Raw genomic sequence first — 22,746 nt, forward strand, 5'->3', positions numbered from 1 at the left:
TTCCCGGCGGTGTTGAGACAGGACTTGAGCCAGGATCCATAACCTATTGATGAAGCATTTTATTTTGTGACCAAAGCTCCGAGGTCAGTGACATAGTAAATGACTCAACTCCTCCCCAGCATCATCTGCTTCATCCTCTCCTCTAGGGATTTGTTGTTACAGAGTCTTCATTTTCATTTTGACTTTTTTTTTTTTTTTTTTTTTTTTTCCGAATGTATGCAAGTTTTCACTTATCTCGAAAATCAATCAGCATAGTTAAGGGTGAGCTCCAGAAAGCTGTGCTGCTGGAAATGAGGCAGATCCAGTGGCGGAAGCAACACCGTCACGCAATCTCCCTCGTCAGGCTGACTGCGACTGTATCTGGGACCCATTTGAGAAGAAAAACTATCAACAGTTGCTTGGGGCCTTGACTGAGCCCATGAACAGACAGTCTAACCTGCCCAACTTGCAGATGTGAGTCCATCCAGGCACTTGAATATGGTGTGTGACAGCCACTTAGGACCAGTCTATGGCATCTGGGGAACCCCATCCTTCTCAGGTACCCAGCAGCAGATTTAAAGTGTGCAAGTCCCATACTGCAGGAGCTCTGGCTACTGTTTTAATTTCCAGAGGACCCGAATGTGCCTAGAAAAGCCACAAGAACTATGGAGTTGTTTGAATGTAGAGTGGAGCAGGTATCTTTCAAGTTTGCATTTACCCTGAGACAATCTAAGTACTGAGTTCGCTCAGATTTTCCATCTCTTACCTGACTCAAGCCTTGTCTTTTACATCCTGTCTCCCTGTAGCTTACTTTAGCTAAGTGAAAAACTTTCTTCAGAAGAAAAAAATGCTTTTGAATTCTTCACCTGCTTCTCTGGATTTTTGCTTCTGAGTAAATCTTGGCTTGATGATAGATACTATCTTGCCTATTCAAAGGATTTTAAAAGTTTTAAAAATATAGCATTTAAAGCCATTTCAATAGAAAGATTGTTCCCAATGCTCAATTATGATCTAAAATCTTATTTTTGTATTTAAATAAATCACTGCTTCCTACCAGTGATTCATTTCATTCTTCTCTTGGTAAGATATTTGATCTCTTACCTGTATCTTCAAAGTCTCAGTGGTGCAGTCCCAGTGTGGCTTTTATATTCACTCTCCCTCCAATTTTTGTAAGAACTTTAATGGTTTCCTGATTAAGAATAATGCATTTTTTATTATTAAAATCTAATAACTTTGCAACAAGGGTCTTAGCATTGATTGTTTTGAATTGCATTTTCCTGAATTACATTGTTCTCATAAAAGAAATACCTTCCTTTAATGAAAAATTTATTCTACCATGTCTTTAATATTTCTGTTTGTTTCTTCTTCAAGGACAACAAATGTGCCCTGATTGGATATCCTTTGTCCCACACCTGTAATCGTTCTCCAATTCTTTATCTCCTTTGCTCTTTTCATTTCATCTTACTTAGTTTTCTGTAGTCTATGCAACACATTCCTCTTTTTAGTTGTCTAGTATTTGAGGTGCATCTAATGTGGTTTTCCTTTTCTTGAAGTATTTATTGTTCATTTTTTGCATAGTTCTTTCAGATCTTATTTCTCCAGATGTATTATCATTTAAAAAATGACTTTCTTTTCTTGAGCTCTCATTTAATAATGCTAATAATGCCTACATTTAATTTATCTTAAAGGAAATGTCTTATTTTCATTATTTTTAGCTGTTTTGTAATTTTTTTGAAGTGTAAAAGGAATTTCCTTTGTCCTTTATCCCTCGTATTTTGGGCAAAGAGCTGTATACTTTTGCATAGATCCTGTGCTTAAAGATTACAGAACTGAGGTCATGAATGTGCCTACCTTGGCATTTCAGTATTATGTCTCTTTCTTCTTGCTGCAGGATCTACTAATTTCTCCTTGGGTAATCAGAAGGTGGAGAAAAGGATGGGCTGCCGACAATCTCTGCAAAGCTCAGAAGTGTTTAAAGTCCGCACCATTTACATCAATGAGCCCCTTAAGAATGTTTTCTGCACAAATACCATCAGGTGAGAAGAGTATATGTACCTTGGAGGGGAGAAGGGAGGAAGAAAATGTAAGTTTCCTTCCAAAATGCAATACCTTGTATGGATCAAATCATATAATTCTGTGCTTCTGGCTACAGTAGTTTTTTTTCAACCTTGAAAAACTAAATTCTCACTTTCACTACTGAAACTAGGATTTGCTTTGGGCTCCCCTTCTAGGCCTCTCACCTCCCCTGTTCTGAATGGCCTCTGCTAGCACTTGTTCCTGTTCATGGCCATTACCTTGCAGCATACTGCCGGTTGATAGTGCTCTTTAGCAACATCTCTAAATGTGAGGCAAAGTGTTTTCAAAGGAACCCTCCTAGATCTGCTGGACTCCCCACCAACATCATGTACTTTCACTTGAACACCATTAGGCTTCTATTTCTAGAGGAATTCGCTGGCTGAGTTGCATACTTACTTCAGAGACAGAATTAGATGAAAACTTGAAAGACACTACTCTTTTTTATTGTTGTTGTTTGTTTTGCAGGACTGAACCCAGGGTTTCACACACGGTAGGCAAATGCTCTATCATTGAGCTGTATATCCAGCCCTCAGGAACTATTCTTCGAGTGCTTCTTACCCCCTCTTTTTTTAACCAGGCACTAAGGCCAGGGTTTGGATATACTAGCTTAATAATCTTGTAGGTTTTTTGGTTATGAGCTCATCGTATAACTTAAAAATATATGTCATTAACATGGCAAGAAAAGGGATATATCCATGGAGGCCCCAAATGAGGACACAAGAGGGATCTTAAGAGGTAGGGAACACTGAGGTGCATTTTGCTCAGGGGCTTCTACCTACGTCTATTGACCTGGGGTTTCAATTGTAACACTCAGTTGTGGAAGAGGAATGAAGCCCAGAGTCCATGCATGGTAGACTAAAGAATTAGAGACCCTGTCCTTATAAAACCAGGACATTGGGGGGTTACATCCTAAATGAAGAGAGAATAAAATTTAAAATCTGTCTTGCAAAAAGAGACATAGTGAGAAAACAAGTACCCTTAAAATTGGCTCTTGGTTTAGGAAAAAAAATTCCTTTAAGAATTACTAACACTCATTGAGCAACTTCTCATGGTTTTGATCCCTAAATTGATATTTGTGCAATCCAGAAGAACTCTAGCTTAAAACATATTTTAAAAAGGTGTCCTGTTGCTAGTATCCCAAGGCATAAGGCAGAAACAAAGATGAACCACATCTGCAGGAATATTCAATGGTACAGGCCTGAAAAATTTCCCAGAGATAAAGTTTGATTAAATAGAGCAAAAACCACCAACACCTGAAAAAGCAAGTTCTCACTAGTGAAGGGCAATAGAAAGAATGAAACAAATAAACAAAACCAAGTAGATACTGTAAAGACTTTAGGTAGTAGAAGTATCATGTACAGACTATAAAATAAGAAAGTTTTCTATTAAACCCAATAGCACAATATGTTTAAAGGAATAAAAGATAGTGTTCGAAGTATGAAAGACTAATTTTAAAAAGACCTGAGTGGATCTGGAAAAGAAACAAATAGAACCGAGAAATCAAAATACGATAATCTATTTTGAAAAAAATCTCAGTGGATGGGGTAAAAAGTGGAAGTGGGAGACACAACCAAAAGTAGACTTGATGTACTATAAAACAGGAGAAAATTCTCTGGAAATATAGAAAGATGAAGAATTGAAAAATATTAAGGACTAGGTCAGAGACATGAATGGCAGAGTTAGCAATACTAGTCTGTATTAGAGTTCCAAAATGAGAATGTAAAGAGAATGATATAGACATTATTATTCATTATTCAAAGAAATAATGGCCCAAACCTTTTCAGAACAAATTAGAAATATGAATCCTAAAATTCAGGAAAAAAAGTCCCAAGATGATAAGTGAAAAGAAATTCATATCTAATTACATGGCATATAGAACATGTGAAGGTTCCAGTGTCAACCTGTGTATAAATATAAATAAAGCTTAAGTTTTTTCTTTAGATTACAATATTCAAACGAAAATTTTAGTATCTTTTTTCCTGTGAATTATGTGGCAGCCCAATTTTCCGACAACGACTCTAGCTATTTTCATAATATTTTTCCCAGGAGGAGATTGTCAACCCATTTAATAGTAGATGAAACTAAAGCAGGAAAAAAGTGTATCATTTGCCCTTGGTCACCTAGCCATTTACTGGCAGGGTCAGAATAAAATGCAAGAGGGATCTCAGATGATTCGAACAGAAGAAACACAAAGTAGATAGGTTGAGAGGTGAAGAGTGGGATATAGCCTGCGTACCAGAGATGGTGATGAAATTCAGATGTCTGAATAGTTATTCTTGTGACTTTCCTTTTTGAATTTTATTTAGGGAATTTGCCAGTATGTTCATTTTTAAACATAAAAACTTCTGGCCACCTATATGAAAAACTAGTTTAAAAGTTATCCATAAATGTATTCTGAATTTATTTTACAGATGAAATTACATGATATATATATATGGGATTTGTTTCAAAGTAATGCAAGGGAGGTGTGAGGAAGTAGGAGGCATGAGCAAAACAAAATTGGCCATGAGTCAATAATTGCTGAAGCTAGCAGATAAGTACGGGACTTCATTGCCTGGTCTCTCCATCTTTGCGTGTATTTGAAAGTGTCCACAATAAAAAGTAATTTAAAAAGTAACTGATCAGTAAATTTTCTTTTTAGCTTTAATCAATGTAATATAGTATGTGAGCATTATGATCATGGATGAAACAAACTTTCATGACTTTTTTGACAAGCCTGAAGATAGTTCTTCATGTCCAAGTGTTTTGGCTGATTTGTATTTTAACTTTTATGGACTTAATCTTATTTTGTTTAATTTTGTTTCATATTAATATTTGGTTTTACCAAAATAGTGGATTTTTAAAAAAATTAAAAATAGTGTGAGCCATTGGGCTTTGGAGAGAAGTAGGATTCTTCTTAGGAAGAGGAAAAACATGCCTCAGTGGATAAGTATTATTTTGATAGTAGTTCTGCCCTGATGAAATCAATGTTCTATATTATTTTATGAGATGATCAATCAGATGCAGCCATAAGAGGAGGCATAGCAGAGGCTCATGTTTTAGGAGGTTACCACATGCTATGCAGGATCACAGAAGTACCAAGAGGCAGAACACAGGCCACTTCCCATTTTCCCAAGTACTCCCCTCCCACTCCCACCAGCCCAAGGCAATCCTTTTTATATTAGCTTTAAGCCTTTCATCTGGATGGATGTTATTTTGGTGTAAGGAATGAGGTAGAAATCCAGCCTAATTTTTCAGTCATTTCCCCTGCAACTAATTTGTAATGCTCTTCTTTTGTTATATACAATCTTCTCAATGACATTTCCTAGACATTTGGTGCAAATGGGTTTAGATATATTTTAATGATAAAATATTAGAGAAGGAAGGGAGAAGAACTCATGGCTCTCCTTACTCCTACAAGATAGGGGTTGATTAGAGTTTTGTCTTAGTGTTATAGGCCATTAGAAAATATGGAACATCTTCTGCTCAGACACATTAAAGGTTTTATTGAACTCTCTCTCTCTCTCTCTCTCTCTCACACACACACACACACACACACACACACACCAACACACACATACATAATACATGGAGTAAGTCTTGCATATCATTTTAACATGTATCTATTTCTAATTTACTTATCATGTTTATTTGTTATTGTTTGTCTTGCTCTATCAGAAGATAAGCAAGGATATTTGTGTTTTTCATGATGGATCTCAAATAGAATAGCATCTGGCACACAATGTTCACTCAATATTTTCTAGTGAATAAATGAACCAGTGAGATCAAGATGGTGCTCTTCGTCTTTTCCTTTTAATGCACTTAGACAACATGACGCTCCCTGGTTTTTGATCCTTGGTTTACCATGTTTCTTATATTCATGGCACTTAGTTCCTAAAATGGGGAAAATTATTCTTCCTTTATTTTGAGGTTGTTTTCAGGAAACAGTGAATACTCTTTAAAAGGTTTTTATATACATATTTTGGGTTTAATCCACTTTTGATTTAAAACCAACTTTTCATGTTTTCCATTAATGTTTTTGGAGTTCAGAATATCTGCTGATAATGACATTGTTTTCTTTTCACCTACAGCACAACTAAGTACAGCAAGTGGTCATTTCTCCCTCGATATTTGTATCTGCAGTTTAGCAAAGCTGCTAATGCATTTTTTTTGTTCATTACTATATTGCAGGTAATATTTTTGTACGTTATTAGACTAAGATTCTTAAAAATCTAAGAAAACCCCTGTGAAAAGCTCATTTAGCTGAAATAAGAGTTTCTGTAGATGATAAATTGAAATACCGTGAGAAGAGAATTCTTACAATGTTTAAATTATTCAATGAAACACTGAAACTCAATTGTTGATCTGAAAAACATGTGGATGAAAATTTGGTCATGTATGCTACCTCAGTAATAGAATAATTTTATCATATTTTGAAAGGAATAATTGAAAGAAAACTGAAATGATAATTTTAAATAGCATCTGTTCAAAAGAGCTGAATTCAAGGTTTTCCATAATCTGGTTTATTCCTGTTTAGCCCATAATCCAAATAGGTATCTCTTGATAATTTCTTCTTCTTCTTCTTTTTTTTTTTTTTTTTTTCCTATTTCCAGATTTTGACCCCTAGGTGTTAGAGGAGGAGGAATTTGACACTAAGCCTAGGGGACAAAGAAGAACTTTGGGCACAGGGTACAGCAAAACACATAAAACCCGGCAGCACTGGTTGCCTTTCAGGAGGGTAATCATTGTATTAGTCAGCTTTGCATTACTACAGTGAAGTACCTGAGGTAACTAACTTTATAATGATAAACTGTCTACTTAGCTCACAGTTTGGAGGTTCAAAGTCCAAGGTCAGGTGAGCCCTGTTGGTTTGGCTTCTGCGGAGAGTAATGAATAACAATGGAGGGAGTGAAAATCCGAGGGAGTAGCCACATATTAAACTGAAACAGAGAGAGAGGATGATGGCGATGAAGAACATGGTCCTATAATCTCTTTTAAGGCACACCTTCAATGATTTAAAGACCTCCCATTTGGGTCCACCTTTGAAAGTACCTCCCAGTACTGCTATTCTGAGGACCAAGCCTTCACATATGAACCTTTGGGGGACACACATCCAAATCACAGTGATTAGGAACCAAGAAGACTGGGAGAAGGGTAGAATTTTCACTGTAAATAATTTTGTTTTGAACTGTAAAACATGTAAATGTGTCACCTATTCAAAAATAAATAAAATACAAATTGAAAGTGCTAAATTTTTCCTGAGTATATGGAATATTCCAGAAGAATAAAAATTTATTTATTGGCACGTAGCATAGATAAAGTAGAAAAGACACTAGAGATATTAGCCAAGGCCAAGTTATCAAAAGGTTAAGGGAAAATGACAGGGAGGAATCTTAGTCAAAATGCCCCATTTGAAGCTGAACCTCAGAAGAGGGAGAAGGTCAAGAAATATTGCAAAGGCAAAATTAACTAAGATCTCAAGCAATCTAAAAGTTCTTCCTCTTTTGCTTGAACTCTGTTAGTCAGCTTTTCATCACTGTGACCAAAATACCTGATAAGAACAACTTAGAAGAAGAAAAGTTTATTTTGGGCTTGTGGTTTCAGAGGTTTTAGTCCATGGTCAGTTGACTCTCTTGTTCTGGGTCTGAGTTGAGGCAGAAAATCATGGGGCAATGGAATGGCAGAGGAAAACTGCTCAGCTCATGGCAGCCTGGAAGGAGAGAGGGGAAGAAAGAAAGAGAGACAGAGACACACCAGGAATAGACATGGTCCAGGGCCATACTCTGTGACCTACTTCCTCCAGCCCATGTTCCACCTGCATATAGTTACCACTCAGCAGTCTATTCAGCTTCTACTGGATTAATCCAGAAAGTGGATTAGTGCACTGATGAGATCAGAACCCTAATCATTGCCTAAAAACCCTACCTATGACCTTTGCTGCATTGGGAATCACATTTTTAACACATGAGTTTTATGGGGAGCATCCTAGATCCGAACCATAACAAATCCCTTTTAAAGTTGCTATAAGAACTTTCAGGTGTTCAAAATATATACTATATTGCTACATTGTCAAAGAAATGATAAGAAAGAAATAATAAGGCAGAAGAGGGAGCATACATAAGCCCAAGCCTGGATATACAGGCCTAAGAACTTGTCTAAATCTAGAATGCTAAGGGGTCATACCCAGTACCTCACCAGCATCCACTGGAAAACCACCACACTCTCAGTTTCTATTGATTTATTTATCATTGTTTAAATAGTGGGGGTAACCCCAGAACACGAACAACAATCAATTTGTATGTAGGAAGCATCATTATCCTGTGCCTCCAAAATTTTTCTCCTCTGCCTCAGAAATAATGTTCAGTTAAATTAGCCAACCATCTGATTGTAACTGTTTTGAACAGATGCTATTTTAAGGTAACATTTAGGCATTGAATTATTTCTTTGGAAACATAGGAGTATCCTATGAAGAAGGTGACATAATGACTGAGGTGCTGAGCAGTTGCTGTGGTGACTTTTCCATAGGGTAATAGTGTTACACTCAAGGGGTGGTTTTGGTATGATAAGAATCTTCTTCCTACTCTTTTTATATAACATGTTGTGTTAGTTTTCTGCTGTGGTGACAAAATACCTGAGAAAATCAACTTAAAGGAAGGAAGATTTATTTTGTATCATGATTTCAAAGGTGTCAGTATGAGGTTGGTTGGCTCCTTTGCTGATATTCTGGGGCAAAGCAGAACATCATTGTAGTGGGAGCATATGGTTGGTCACCTCATGGAAGCTGAGAAGCAGATAGAGAGAGAGGAGAGGAAGATGAAGAAGGAGGAGAAGGAGAAGGAGAAAAGAGAAGAAGAAGAAGAGGAGGAGGAGGAGTAAGAGGAGGAGGAGGAGCAGGGGAGGAGAAGGGGAAAAAAAAGAAGAAAGGGAAAGTGGAAGAAGGATCCGAACTATAAAATGTGTCTATTGTCTTTAAGTACTGGATTATATGACTGGTACTGTGACTTTGAGTATAAGCAAGATATAGCAAACATTTATCAAATTAATCATGTTATTCTGATTGTTTTGCAGCAAATTCCAGATGTATCTCCAGTAGGAAAATATACAACTCTTTTGCCTTTGCTGGTTATTCTTGCAATTTCAGGCATCAAAGAGATTGTAGAAGATTATGTAAGTTTTCTGTTAGATAATGAAATACTCTCAAAACTCTGCACTATTAAGGTATTCTTTGTTGCTCCTCTTCTTCTTTCCTCCTCTTCCTCTTCCCCTCCCTCTCCTCCTCTTCTACTTCCTCCTCTCCTCTTCCCTTCCTCTTCCCTTTCAGTTCCTCCTCTTCCTCCTCCTCCTCCTTCTTTTCCTCCATGGACCACATCTCAGCGTAGGGAATCATGTGAGGGCAAAATTAAATAGAAATCAGTTACAACCAAAGAAGACTTTATAATTAGGTTAGCTGCCTTTATTCTTTCTTAAAACTACTATATCTTCTACTATGAGTTGCCTTATTCATTATGAACTTTACATGTAACAGTTTTTTCCCTCAACAACAGAAACGGCATATGGCAGACAAAGTAGTTAACTCAAAGACCACAGAAGGTAAGTGCAATTGTTAATTTTGTGTGACAACTTGATTGGATTACAGAATGCTTGGATATTTGGTCAAATATTTTTCTGGTATTTCTGTGAGGTGTTTTTGAATGAGGTTAATATTTCATAAGGTAGAATGAATAAAGAATACTTCCCTCCATGAGGGTGGGTTTCATTAAATCAATTGAAGACCTGAATAAAATGGAAAGATTGACTGTCTCCTGAATAAGAGAGAATTCTTCCTGTCTGATGGACTTTAAACCAGAACATCAACTTTTCCTGCTTTCACACTGAAACTGAAAGGTTGGTTCTTCCTGGTCTCAAGTCTGCTGGCTTTTAGATTAGAATTACACCAGAGACTCTCCTGAATCTCTGGAGACCTTGTTAAGTCATCCTACAGATCTTGGGTCTGTAAATTGCACTTGTGCACTCTCTCTCTCTCTCTCTCTCTCTGCATATATATATATATATACATATATATATATGTATATATATATATATACATTTACATATATCTGTATCCATCTATATATAAAACTAAATATATTGTTTCTTGGTATCCATGGAATTGGTTCTAGTACCTCCTGAGGTACCAAAATCCATGAATGCTCAAATTCTCTTATATAAAATGGCTTAGTATTTTCATATAACCTTTCTTTCTTTCTTTCTTTCTTTCTTTCTTTCTTTCTTTCTTTCTTTCTTTCTTTCTTTCTTTCATTCTTTCGTTTGTCCTGGGGATTGACCTCAGGGCCTTGCACACACTAGGCAAGCATTCTGCCACTAAGCTATATCCTAAGCTTGTATATTTTAAATAATCTCTAGTTGACTTATAACCATACCTCAAATGACATTAATGCTATGTAAATAATTTTTATACTATGTTGTTTAGGAAATAATGACAAGAAAAATTATCTCTACATATTCAGTGCAGATGCACCCATCATAGGCCTAGCTGCATAATAAACAATCTTCATTTGGTTGAATCTGGCAATTAGGAATTGGCAAATATATGTATGTGTGTGTGTATATATATATATATATATATATATATATATACACATATATATGTTTGTGTGTGCTTGTGTGTGTAAATATATATGTATACGCACATATACTACAATATATATATTGTGTACACACATGCCTAAGCACAATACATGTATGAGACATATACTATTTATTCTGTTTCTCTGGAGAATATAAACTAATAAAGATTTTGATACAAAGAATGGTTCTAGAGGAACAGAATTTTGAGGATGAATTTTATGAATTTGTTCTGGGGTTGCTAGAATTGGCTCTCTAATATTATTAGATTTAAAGATACTATTGCCTTTATGTTCAGCAGCTAAGAGAACACTGATAGGTCATGGTGTGATCTGGCAATAGAGATGTGCAAAATACCACCATTAGATAAATCAAACCAACCACTTATGAGAAGAAAATATCTGTGTATATGATACTTTAAATCATTTTGTCACACTATAACACACTCAACTGGTTGCTCCTAATGTCCCTGCACAGAGTGGAGAAAGAAAAAACTCAGAAATTGAATTCTCAGCTCAAGCACCACATAAATGACCCAAAAGCTTTTTATGTGCATCCTGATGGAGACCCTTATATCCTGTAACTTCAGGGCTGAGATTGATGAAGGCTGAACCTAGAATATGATAATGCAATTGTCTGGTTCACTACACAACTCGAACTCCTAACTTCACAGGGTGTCTACTGTTTCTTTTATTTTTTATTTTTATTGTAAACAAATGGGATACATGTTGTTTCTGTTTGTACATGGAGTAACAGCATACCATTTGCATATTCATACATTTACATAGAGTAATGATGTTGATTCATTCCGTTATTTTTTTCCTTCCCCCCACCCCTCCCACCTCTCTTTTCCCTCTATACAGTCCCTCCTTCCTCCATTCTTGCCCCCCTCCCACACCCCATTACGTGTCATCATCCGCTTATCAGTGAGATCATTCGTCTTTTGGATTTTTGAGATTGGCTTCTTTCACTTAGCATGATATTCTCCAATTTCATCCATTTGCCTGCAAATGCCATAATTTTATTATTCTTCATAGCTGAGTAATATTCCATTGTATATATATACCACAGTTTCTTTATCCATTCATCAATTGAAGGGCATCTAGGTTGGTTCCATAGTCTGGCTATTGTGAATCGAGCAACTATGAACATTGATGTGGCTGTATCTCTGTAGTATGCTGATTTTAAGTCCTTTGGGTATAGGCCGAGGAGTGGGATAGCTGGGTCAAATGGTAGGTCCATTCCAAGTTTTCTAAGGAATCTCCACACTGCTTTCCAGAATGGCTGCACTAATTTGCAGTCCCACCAGCAATGTAAGAGTGTACCTTTTTCCCCACATCCTCGCCAACACCTATTGTTGCTTGTATTCTTGATAATCGCCATTCTAATTGGGGTGAGATGGAATCTTAGGGTAGTTTTGATTTGCATTTCTCTTATTACTAAAGATGGTGAACATTTTTCCATATGTTTGTTGATTGCTTGTAGATCTTCTTCTGTGAAGTGTCTATTCATTTCCTTAGCCCATTTGTTGATTGGGTTATTTGTATTCTTGGTGTAGAGTTTTTTGAGTTCTTTGTATATTCTGGAAATTAGTGCTCTATCTGAAGTATGAGTGGCAAAGATATTCTCCCACTCTGTAGGCTCTCTCTTTGCATTGCTGATAGTTTCCTTTGCTGAGAGAAAGCTATTTAGTTTGAATCTATCCCAGTTATTGATTCTTGCTTTTATTTCTTGTGCTATGGGAGTCCTGTTAAGGAAGTCTGATCCTAAGCCAACAAGGTGAAGATTTGGACCTACTTCTTCTTCTATAAGATGCAGGGTCCCTGGTCTAATTTCAAGGCCCTTGATCCATTTTGAGTTGATTTTTGTGCAGGGTGAGAGATAGGGGTTTAGTTTCATTCTGTTGCATATGGATTTCCAGTTTTCCCAGCACCATTTGTTGAAGAGGCTATCTTTTCTCCTTTGTATGTTTTTGGCACCTTTGCCTAGTATGAGAAAATTGTATTTATTTGGGTTTGTGTCCGTGTCCTCTATTCTGTACCATTGATCTACCTGTCTATTTTGGTGCCAATACCATGCTCTTTTTGTTACTATTGCTTTGTAGTATAGTTGAAGTTCTGGTATTGTGATACGCCCTGTTTCATTCTTCCTGCTAAGGATTGCTTTAGCTATTCTGGGTTTCTTATTCTTCCAGATGAATTTCATGATTGCTTGCTCTATTTCTGTAAGGTATGTCATTGGGATTTTAATTGGAATTGCATTGAATCTGTATAGCACTTTTGGTAGTATGGCCATTTTGACAATATTAATTCTGCCTATCCAAGAACATGGGAGATCTTTCCATCTTCTAAGGTCTTCCTTAATTTCTTTCTTCAATGTTTTGTAGTTTTCATTGTAGAGATCTTTTACCTCTTTGGTTAGGTTGATTCCCAAGTATTTTTTTTTAATGAGACTATTGTGAATGGAGTGGTTCTCCTAATTTCTCTTTCAGAGGATTCATCACTTATGAATAGGAATACATTAGATTTTTTGTATTGATTTTATATCCTGCTACTTTACTGAATTCATTTATTAGTTCTAGAGGTTTTCTGGTTGAGTTTTTTGAATCCTCTAAATATAGAATCATGTCATCTGGAAATAGTGACAGCTTAAGTTCCTCTTTTCCTATTCGTATCCCTTTAATTTCTTTAGTCTGCCTAATTGCTCTGGCTAGAGTTTCGAGGACAATGTTGAATAGAAGTGGTGAAAGAGGACATCCCTGTCTTGTTCCCATTTTTAAAGGGAATGGTTTCAGTTTTTCTCCATTAAGAATGATGTTGGCCATGGGCTTAGCATAAATAGCCTTTACAATGTTCAGGTATGTTCCTACTATCCCTATTTTTTCTAGTGTTTTGAGCACGAAGGGGTGTTGTATTTTGTTGAACGCTTTTTCTGCGTCAATTGATTCTTATCAATTGATTCTTATATGATTCTTATCCTTAAGTCTATTGACATGATAGATTACGTTTATTGATTTATGAATGTTGAACCATCCTTGCATTCCAGGAATGAACCCCACTTGATCGTGGTGCACAATTTTCTTAATATGTTTTTGGATATGGTTTGCCAATATTTTGTTAAGGATTTTCGCATCTATATTCATCAAGGATATTGGTCTAAAATTTTCTTTCCTTGATGTGTCTTTGCCTGGTTTGGGTGTGAAGGTGATATTAGCTTTATAGAATGAGTTCGGTAGGGTACCCTCCTCTTCTATTTCCTGGAATACTTTGAGAAGTATTGGAATGAGATCTTCTTTGAAGGTCTTGTAGAACTCGGCTGAGAATCCGTCTGGTCCTAGGCTTTTCTTGGATGGTAGATTTTTAATGGCTTCTTCTATTTCATTGCTTGATATTGATCTGTTTAAATTGTGTATGTCCCCTGGTTCAGTTTGGGAGGAGCATATGTCTCTAGAAATTTGTCAATGTCTTCGGTAGTTTCTATTTTGTTGGCATACAGATTTTCAAAGTAGCTTCTCATTATGTTTTGTATCTCGGTGGTGTCTGTTGTGATATTTCCTTTTGCATCATGTATTTTAGTAATTTGAGTTTTCTCTTTCCTTCTCTTTGTTAGTGAGGCTAAGGGTTTGTCTATTTTGTTTACTTTCTCAAAGAACCAACTTTTTGTTTTGTCAATTTTTTGAATAGTTTCTTTTGTTTCAATTTCATTGATTTCAGCTCTGATTTTAAGTATTTCCTGTCTTCTACTACTTTTGCTGTTATTCTGTTATTCTTTTTCTAGGGCTTTGAGCTGTAATGTTAGGTCATTTAGTTGTTGACTTTTCATTCTTTTCTGGAATGCGCTCCATGCAATGAATTTTCCTCTTAGTACCGCTTTCATAGTGTCCCAGAGATTTTGATATGTTGTATCATCATTCTCATTGACCTCTAAGAATTTTTTAATCTCCTCCCTGATGTTTTTTGTTATCCATGTTTCATTCAATAGCATATTATTTAGTCTCCAAGTGTTGGAATAATTTCCCTTTTTTATTTTGTCATTGATTTCTACTCTCAGTCCATTATGATCTGATAGAACACAAGGCAGTATCTCTATTTTTTTGCATTTCCTAAGGGCTGCTTTGTGGCATAAACATGGTCTATTTTCAAGAAGGTTCCATGTGCTGCTGAGAAGAAAGTGTATCTGCTCGTTGATGGATGGAATATTCGATATATGTCTATTAAGTCTAGGTTATTGATGGTGTTATTGAGTTCTATGGTTTCTTTGGTTGGATTTTGTTTGGAAGATCTATCTAGTGGTGACAGCGGTGCGTTAAAGTCGCCCAGAATTATTGTGTTGTGGTCTATGTGATTCTTGAAATTGAGAAGGATTTGTTTGATGTACAGAGATGCACCATTGTTTGGGGCATAAATATTTACTATTGTTATGTCTTCCTGATTTATGGTTCCCTTAAGCAGTATGAAATGTCCTTCTTTATCCCTTCTGACTAACTTTGGCTTGAAGTCCACTTTATCTGATATAAGGATGGAAACCACTGCTTTTTTACTGAGTCCCTGTGCATGGTAGGTTTTTTTCCCATCCTTTCACCTTTAGTCTGTGGATGTCTTTTTCTATGAGATGAGTCTCTTGCAGGCAGCATATTGTTGGGTCTTTCTTTTTATTCCATTCTGCCAGTCTATGTCTTTTGATTGATGAGTTTAGGCCATTAACATTCAGGGTTATTATTGAGAAATGATTTGTATTCCCAGTCATTTGGCTTATTTTTGGTTTTTTAAGTTGACTTGGTTTCTCCTTTGAGTGGTTTTTCTCTAAGGTAGTTCCTCCCTTTGCTGACCTCCATTTTTGTTTTTCATATCCTCCTCATGGAATATTTTGTTGAGAACATTCTGTAGTGCAGGCTTTCTATTTGTAAATTATTTTAACTTTTGTTTATCATGGAAGGATTTTATTTCATATTCAAATCTGAAGGTTAGTTTTGCTGGGTATAGGATTCTTGGTTGGCAACCATGTTCTTTCAGAGCTTGAAATATGTTAGTCCAGGCCCTTCTAGCTTTTAGAGTCTGGGTTGAGAAGTTGGCTGCTATCCGTATTGGTCTCCCCCTATATGTAATCTGATGCTTTTCTCTTGCGGCCTTCAAAATCCTATCTTTATTTTGAATGTTAGGCATTTTCATTATAAATGTGCATTGGTGTGGATCTGTTGTGATTTTGTGCATTTGGTGTTCTGTAAGCCTCTTGTATTTGATTTTCCATTTCATTCTTCAGGTTTGGGAAATTTTCTGATATTATTTCATTGAATAGGTGTTCATTCCTTTGGTTTGTATATCTGTGCCTTCCTCAATCCCAATAATTCTTAAATTTGGTCTTTTCATGATGTCCCATAGTTCTTGGAGATTCTGTTCATGGTTTCTTACCATCTTCTCTGGGTGACTTTATTTTCAAGATTAAATATTTTGTCTTCATTGTCTGAGGTTCTGTTTTCCAAGTGGTCTAGTCTGTTGGTGATGCTTTCCATTGAGTTTTTTATTTGGTTTATTGTCTCCTTCATCTCAAGGATTTCCGTTTGGTTTTTTTTTGAGAATCTCTATCTCTTTGTTGAAATGATCTTTTGCTTCCTGCAGGTGCTCTTTTAGCTTATTGGTATTATCATTCATTGCCTGCATTTGCTCTCTTATCTCATCCTTTGCTTCGCGAATCATCTTAATCATGCACAATCTGAAGTCCTTTTCTGACATTTCTTCTAACATACTGTCATTGGATTCCATTACTATAGAATCTAGATTTGTTTGGATCATTTTCTTCCCTTGTTTTTTCATATTGTTCATGTATCTTCTCCTCTAGCAGTGCAGATCTGGGGTATTGCAGATTTCCCCCTATAGGCTTATAGTGGCCCTATAGGTTTCGAAAACCCTTTCTTTAAGGGGAGATCGATATTAGCAGTGCCCAAATCAGACACTATGCAATCCTAGACCAAATAGCCCCTATGAGGACAATAACAAAATAGTCATAATAAACAAAATGAGTTCAAATATTATCTTCGGTAAAACAAACAGGTTTGCAATAAGGTCTGTTGTCTACTGTTAAAGGAGAACTCTAGATGGGAAGTGAAGTGACGGGATCCTGAAAGTTGGGATTGAGACATGTGTGAAGACCCTGAGGAAGCTGGGAACATTGAATCCCTAATTTCTGATGATTGTTCTCTGACAGTGGAAACAAGCTATCCACTCCAAGTGGAAGCAGCCTCCCCACTCCTAGTGGAAACCTTTCTACCCCTAGACACTCCCACAGCCTTTCTATCCTTTTCACCATGATAGCACCAGTCTTTCCATCTCAGGGGAACTAACCTTGCCTGCCTGAGGAAATTTTGATGGCCTTCCCTGAATCAGTTACCTTTCAGGACAATGCTGATTCTCCTCAAGAGACTTTCTCACCCCCTTCTTTTCTTCTAACATATAACCAGACTTAAGTCACAGCAGGTTCCTTTTTTTTTTTTTTTTTTTTTCCTGCAGTACTGGGGATCAAACCCAGGGCCTTGTGCTTGCAAGGCAAGCACTCTACCGACTGAGCTATCTCCCCAGCCCCACAGCAGGTTCCTAAAGGCAAAGTACAACATGTGACCCATGAGGAAGTGTGCTACACTCCAAAATAACTACTCAGATTTTCTAACTTGTACTTTCCCAGACAGAAATCTGGGGAAAACATATGCAAATGGATATTAAGGATATGGGATGATTACAGGAGGTATATAAAGTTGTGTCATGTTCAGTTTATTGTTATGGGTGCAGTAAGTAGAGGTTATGCATGTAATCTTGCAGAGTCTTGGGGAATTAGAAAGGATATGTTTTTTACTGCTTGTCTGAAACATGGACCAAACTGTGATCCAGTGAGTTAGAAATGTTTTAAGTGTGTTGGTTTAATGTAGAAGAAGGAATTCAAGGACTTTGGACCATTGGAATGTTATCGTGGATTTGTCATGAGACCTATTCACTTACCCAGGTATAGTCCAAAAGATATACCTTTTACCACAATTGTGAAAAAAGTCCTAGCATCTCTGACGAGCTAAATTTTCACTCTTCTCTGAAGGCCACCCCTTGCAGTAGAAGCTATAGACATTAAATTAGGAAACCTAAATGCAATGTGTGCTAATCAGTTTTTGGTCACTGTGACAACCTTAGATAAACAACTTTAAAAAAGGAGAATATATTTCAGTACATGGTTTTAGAAGTCTATGGTCACTTGGTCCCATTTTTTGGGACTTGCAGTGCAAGTGTACCATAGTCTGGAGATCAACCTTTTGCATATGGGCCTTTGAGGGGACAATTAAGATCCAAACCATAACACCATGGGAATAATTGGGTTACAGTGTAACCAGAGTGCAGTGACAACGATCAACCACCAAAGACAAGGTGGGTATGGTTATCATAATGGACAACAGAGTCAAAGCAGCAATTAAAATGGAATTATAGAAACTTATGGTATTGGCTCTTGGTTCTTGGTGTTCCTTGAAGAGAAACTGATAGGAGGCCTATTAATTTCTTACTTGGTCTGTATAAGCAGAAAAGTTCTAAGCCAAATGAACAAAAGTCTAACTTAAAATAATAAAAACAGAGAATCATGTCCCCTCTGTCAATTTCCTGACTTGAGCCAATTTATATGCTAGAAATACATGAATAGGAGGAGGCTGTATACCCTTGAGGGTACACTGCCAAAAATTTATACCACTAATCATTCCCTCTAGCCTTCCCCAAAGAGATCTATGGTCTTTCCCAGGATACTGTGCATTAGAGGAAAGGAAATAATGAACGTTTTGGGTATTATTAGACACTTGTTCTGAATTGACACTGTTATGGTTTGAATGTGAGGTGTCCCCCAAAATCTCATGTGTGAGACAAAGCAAGAAGGTTTAGAGGAGAAATTATTGGGTTATGAGAGTCTTAACCCAATCAGTGAATTAATCCTCTGATAGGGATTAACTGAGTGATAACTGAAGAGGTAGGGTGTGGCTAGAGGAGATTGAAGTTGGGGTGTGGCTTTGGGGTATATATTTTGTATCTGGAGAGGGGAGACTCTCTGTTTCCTGATCTCATGTAAACTGCTTCCCTCTGCCACACTCTTCTGCCATGATGTTCAGCCTCACCTTGATCCCTGTGTAATGGAGCCTGCCTTCTATGGACTAAGACCTCTGAAATAACTGTGAGCCCTCAAATAAACCTTTCCTCCTCTACAGTTGTGCTGGTTAGGTCATTTAGTCACAGCATTGAAAAAGCTGACTAAAACAGAAATTGGTTCCAGGAGTGGGGTCATTGTTGTGATTAACCTGACCATGTGTTTCAGAAGATTTTGGAGCGTTTTGGAATTGGTGGGAAGAATTTTGAGATGTATAGCAGTGCAGTCTGGAAATCCTTTAGATTGTTATAAGCAGTAATTAATGGTTGATTCTGGTGGGAGCTCAGAAGGCCACAATGGTGATAGGATTGTGATCAGTGAAGACCTGGCTCAAGAGGGTTCAGAAAAGGAGGACTCCATTAGAATTTGGAGTGGAGGCCATTCATCTTATGTTCTGACTGAGAAGTTGTCTGAATTTTGCCCATGTCCTGAGACTTTCTGTGAGACTGATTTTAGAAGTGATGGACTTCTTAATCTGACAAAAGAAATGTCTAGGCAGCATAGCAATCAGAAAGTGGGATGGACACTGCTGGTGGCTTTTAGCCAAATTTATTGTGATAATCAGGAGCAGAAAGCAGAGCAAAAAGATTTTTAAAAGGTGGCAGGAGTAAAACTAGGGCTAAGGAAGTTGCATCTGTTAAAGATATTACTACTACTAAAGGAATGCTAAAGACTATGCCTAGAGACAATGATAAAGATGACTTGAAGGCATCTCAGGAGCTGGCAAGACCACACCCATATCAAGCTCAAGGGTGTAAAGGTGAAAATTCTCTTAGAAGAGACCAGTGGGGCACCCTTCTTGCACAAGGGGGCCTAGGAAGTTTTTTCAACATGCTCAGCCACCCAGACACTCAGAGCTGCTATAGCAAGGGACCCTGGAGTCTTTGCTACTGCTCTGGATGGCAGCAGACCTTGGCATCAACCACGTGGTACTGGTTCTGCCAGAATGCAGGATGCTGGAATTAGGGGGTCATGGAGGCTTCCACCAAGATTTCAAAGGAAGGCCTGGGAGACCAGGCAAAGTATAGCAGGGTTGGAGTCCCTGCAGGCACCCTCTGAGAAGTCCAAGTGGGAAGACATGAGGAGGAAGTTGACACTTCAGTGGAAGCCACCAAGATTACGAAATGTCAGTAACGTGGGACATTATGGTAGGAAAGCTGCAGGAAATGGGCAGAGACAAGTCAACAGAAAGGCCACTTGGGCTGCAAAGAAGGCCACAAGGGCAAAGCTACACAGGCCCTTTGGAGAGGACATCATGCCATGTGCTTCAGGTGCCGAACACAGAATTACAGTATGTTTGTCCAGCTGGATTTCCACCTTGCTTTAGTCCCATCTCTTTTTTCTGTGTCCCTAATTTTGTGAATGGAAATGTTTACTCTGTACCATTGTATATTGAATACTTGTAAATTGCTTTGTATTTTCCAGGAGTTCACAATGTGAGATTGCTTTGAGCCTCAAAGACTTTGGACTTGAGCTTTAGGCAAACTCGGAGCTATTGAGATTATGGGGACTCTTGGAAATGGACAAAAAGTATTTTGCATTGTGAGATGGTTATGAGCTTTTGGGGGCCAGGAGCAGAGTGTTATGGTATGAATGTGAGGTGTCTCCCAAAATCTCACATGTGAGACAATGCAAGAAGAGAGTCTTAACACAATCAGTGAATTAATCCCCTGATAGGGATTAACTGAGTGGTAACTGAAGTGGTAGGGTGTGGCTGGAGAAGATTGGAATTGGGTTCCATATTTTCTATCTGGAGAGTGGAGTTTTGTCTCTCTCTCTCTCTTTCTCTGCTTCCTGATCCCCATGATGTAAGTTGCTTCCCACCACCATCCTCTCCTGCCTTGGTTTTCAACCTCACCTTTGGCCCCAAAGGAATGGCACTGTGGACTAAGACCTCTGAAATTGTGAGCCCTCAAATAAATCTTTCCTCCTTTACAGTTGTGCTGGCTGGGTCATAGTCACAACAGCAAAATAGCTTACTAAAATAGACACTGATTCCAGAAGATCCCCAAATATCACTGTATTCCACCAATTAGAGCAAGGGATTAATGGAGGACAGCAATCAATGAAGTTTTTGCTCAGGTCTATCTCATAGTTGGCCCAGTGGGTCCCCAAACTCACCCTGTGGTTATTTCTCCAGTTCTGCAATGCACACTGGAATAGGTATACTCAAATAGCTAGTAGAATCCTCACATTGGTCCCCAGACCTGTAGAGTAAGGCTATTATGGTGGAAAAGGCTAAGTGAAAGTCACTAGAATTGTCTCTCTCTAGGAAAATAGTAAACCCAAAGCAATGTTGTATCCCTAAAGGATCACAGATATTAGTGTTACCATAGAGGGTGTGAAAGATGAGGGATGGTTATTTCTACCACATCCTCATTTAACTCTTCAATTTTTTCTATGAAGAAGACAGATGGATCTTAGAGAATGACATCTTAGGACAGCTGTCACAAGTAGTGAGTAAGAGATGAATTAAGTTTAGCTCCAACAAGTGGATTTTATTAAGCAATACACACTCAATTCAACATTCATAATAATAGCAAGTCACAAATACATTGAAGATTCACTCCCTTATTCACCTGTGGTTCAATCCCCATGGACTTACTCATGCAACATCTCTTAGCCAAGAAGTCAGTCAATAAGACCCAGGGGATTATTCTCAGCTGTATCCCCTTTCAGCTCCTCAGATGTCTTCGGATATCCTTGGGTGTCTGATAAGCCACAGGCTGGATGGCAGTCATCGTTGCGGGAGAAGTGGTTAGTTGTCTGGCCTCAGTGACAACAGTAGATCAGCAATCAGTGATAGTGTGGACAGCAGCCGGGGCAGTCAAAGAGACAGAGCAATGTGGAGTCCACTGGTCATGGTGCTGCTGACAGTTTGCTCCAAAAGTCCAGGGGTTTAAGTAGTGATTTTCAGCCCAGTCATGGTCTTCATTGATAAAGACCAGAACACGTCTAGAGAAGGAGTCACCACTCAAATCATAGATAAAGGTTCATATCAGCATTGTTTAGGAGTGTCATCCTGCCACACAGCAAGTTTGTCACCAGGCACCTTTTATGATTTTAGTTTTACAAGTCTAGGCAAATACCAAATACAGCTTATTATTGCTACATAATACACAAGTATAACAATTCCTATTATTTCCTTGTTTCATTGCAACAGTTAAGTAGGTGGTTTGGTCTTTCCATGTTCCCTACCATCCTGAAAACACAACTAGTTTTGTTGAAGTTGTGGTCTTTTGAAAACTCAGTTACAGCACTAGTTAGGTGGGATTTCCTTGTGGGATTGGGGCAAATTTCTCTAGTAGTCTGTATATACTTTGAATCATTGTCCAATATGTGGTGTCATGGCAGTGTTCAAGTGATGGAAATGGAAGTGGTACCATTCATTATTAGTAGGAACCTGCTAGAAAAAATTATGCTTCCTGCTCCTGCAATCTTACACCTAGTTTTAAAGGGAGGAATGCTTCTACCATGTCACCAAGTATCTTATGAGCCCATCTTGTTTCTCATCATCTGCCTCATCATCAATTTCCCTTTTTTCTTCCTTCAGTGCCCCTGTGTGATTAGCACATGTATTGATGCCTAATCTATGTCAGACATGTGAGGTATCTGGATTCTACAGAAAATCAAGATATAAGACCAAGGGGTCTACACATAGAATGCTGGGCTCAGTATAACTGAATAGGTTTGAGCTTGTTTGGATGCCATCTTGACCTGCGTTTGCCTTCCAGCTTCATTTTAGTGCATTTCCATAGTAACTCTCCCACCTGTGCCATGGTTGTTTACTGTTTCCACAACCAAAAGAACTGGTCAAATATGGTCAGTTGTATGGAGGAGGGGTTTGGGGAGACAGAGTTATTGGAGACAAAGTGGTCCTTCCTGGAAAAAAAATGATGAATATTCCCCTTATTCATCTGCCCATTG

General features: G+C 37.8%; 1 protein-coding gene across 1 annotated transcript in view; it reads left to right on the top strand.

The window, feature by feature from the left end:
• Nucleotides 1-212: 212 nt before the first annotated feature.
• LOC124985625 (phospholipid-transporting ATPase IB-like) overlaps nt 213-22,746 on the top strand; it is a 207,097-nt gene continuing 184,563 nt past the window's right edge. The window contains exons 1-5 of the mRNA XM_047554330.1: nt 213-393; nt 1,871-2,015; nt 6,126-6,225; nt 9,103-9,201; nt 9,579-9,624. Coding sequence (XP_047410286.1) covers nt 213-393; nt 1,871-2,015; nt 6,126-6,225; nt 9,103-9,201; nt 9,579-9,624 — 571 coding nt within the window. The remainder of the gene's footprint in view (nt 394-1,870; nt 2,016-6,125; nt 6,226-9,102; nt 9,202-9,578; nt 9,625-22,746) is intronic.

The sequence above is a fragment of the Sciurus carolinensis genome, chromosome 5 (genome assembly GCF_902686445.1).
Source record: "Sciurus carolinensis chromosome 5, mSciCar1.2, whole genome shotgun sequence".
NCBI lineage: Eukaryota > Metazoa > Chordata > Mammalia > Rodentia > Sciuridae > Sciurus > Sciurus carolinensis.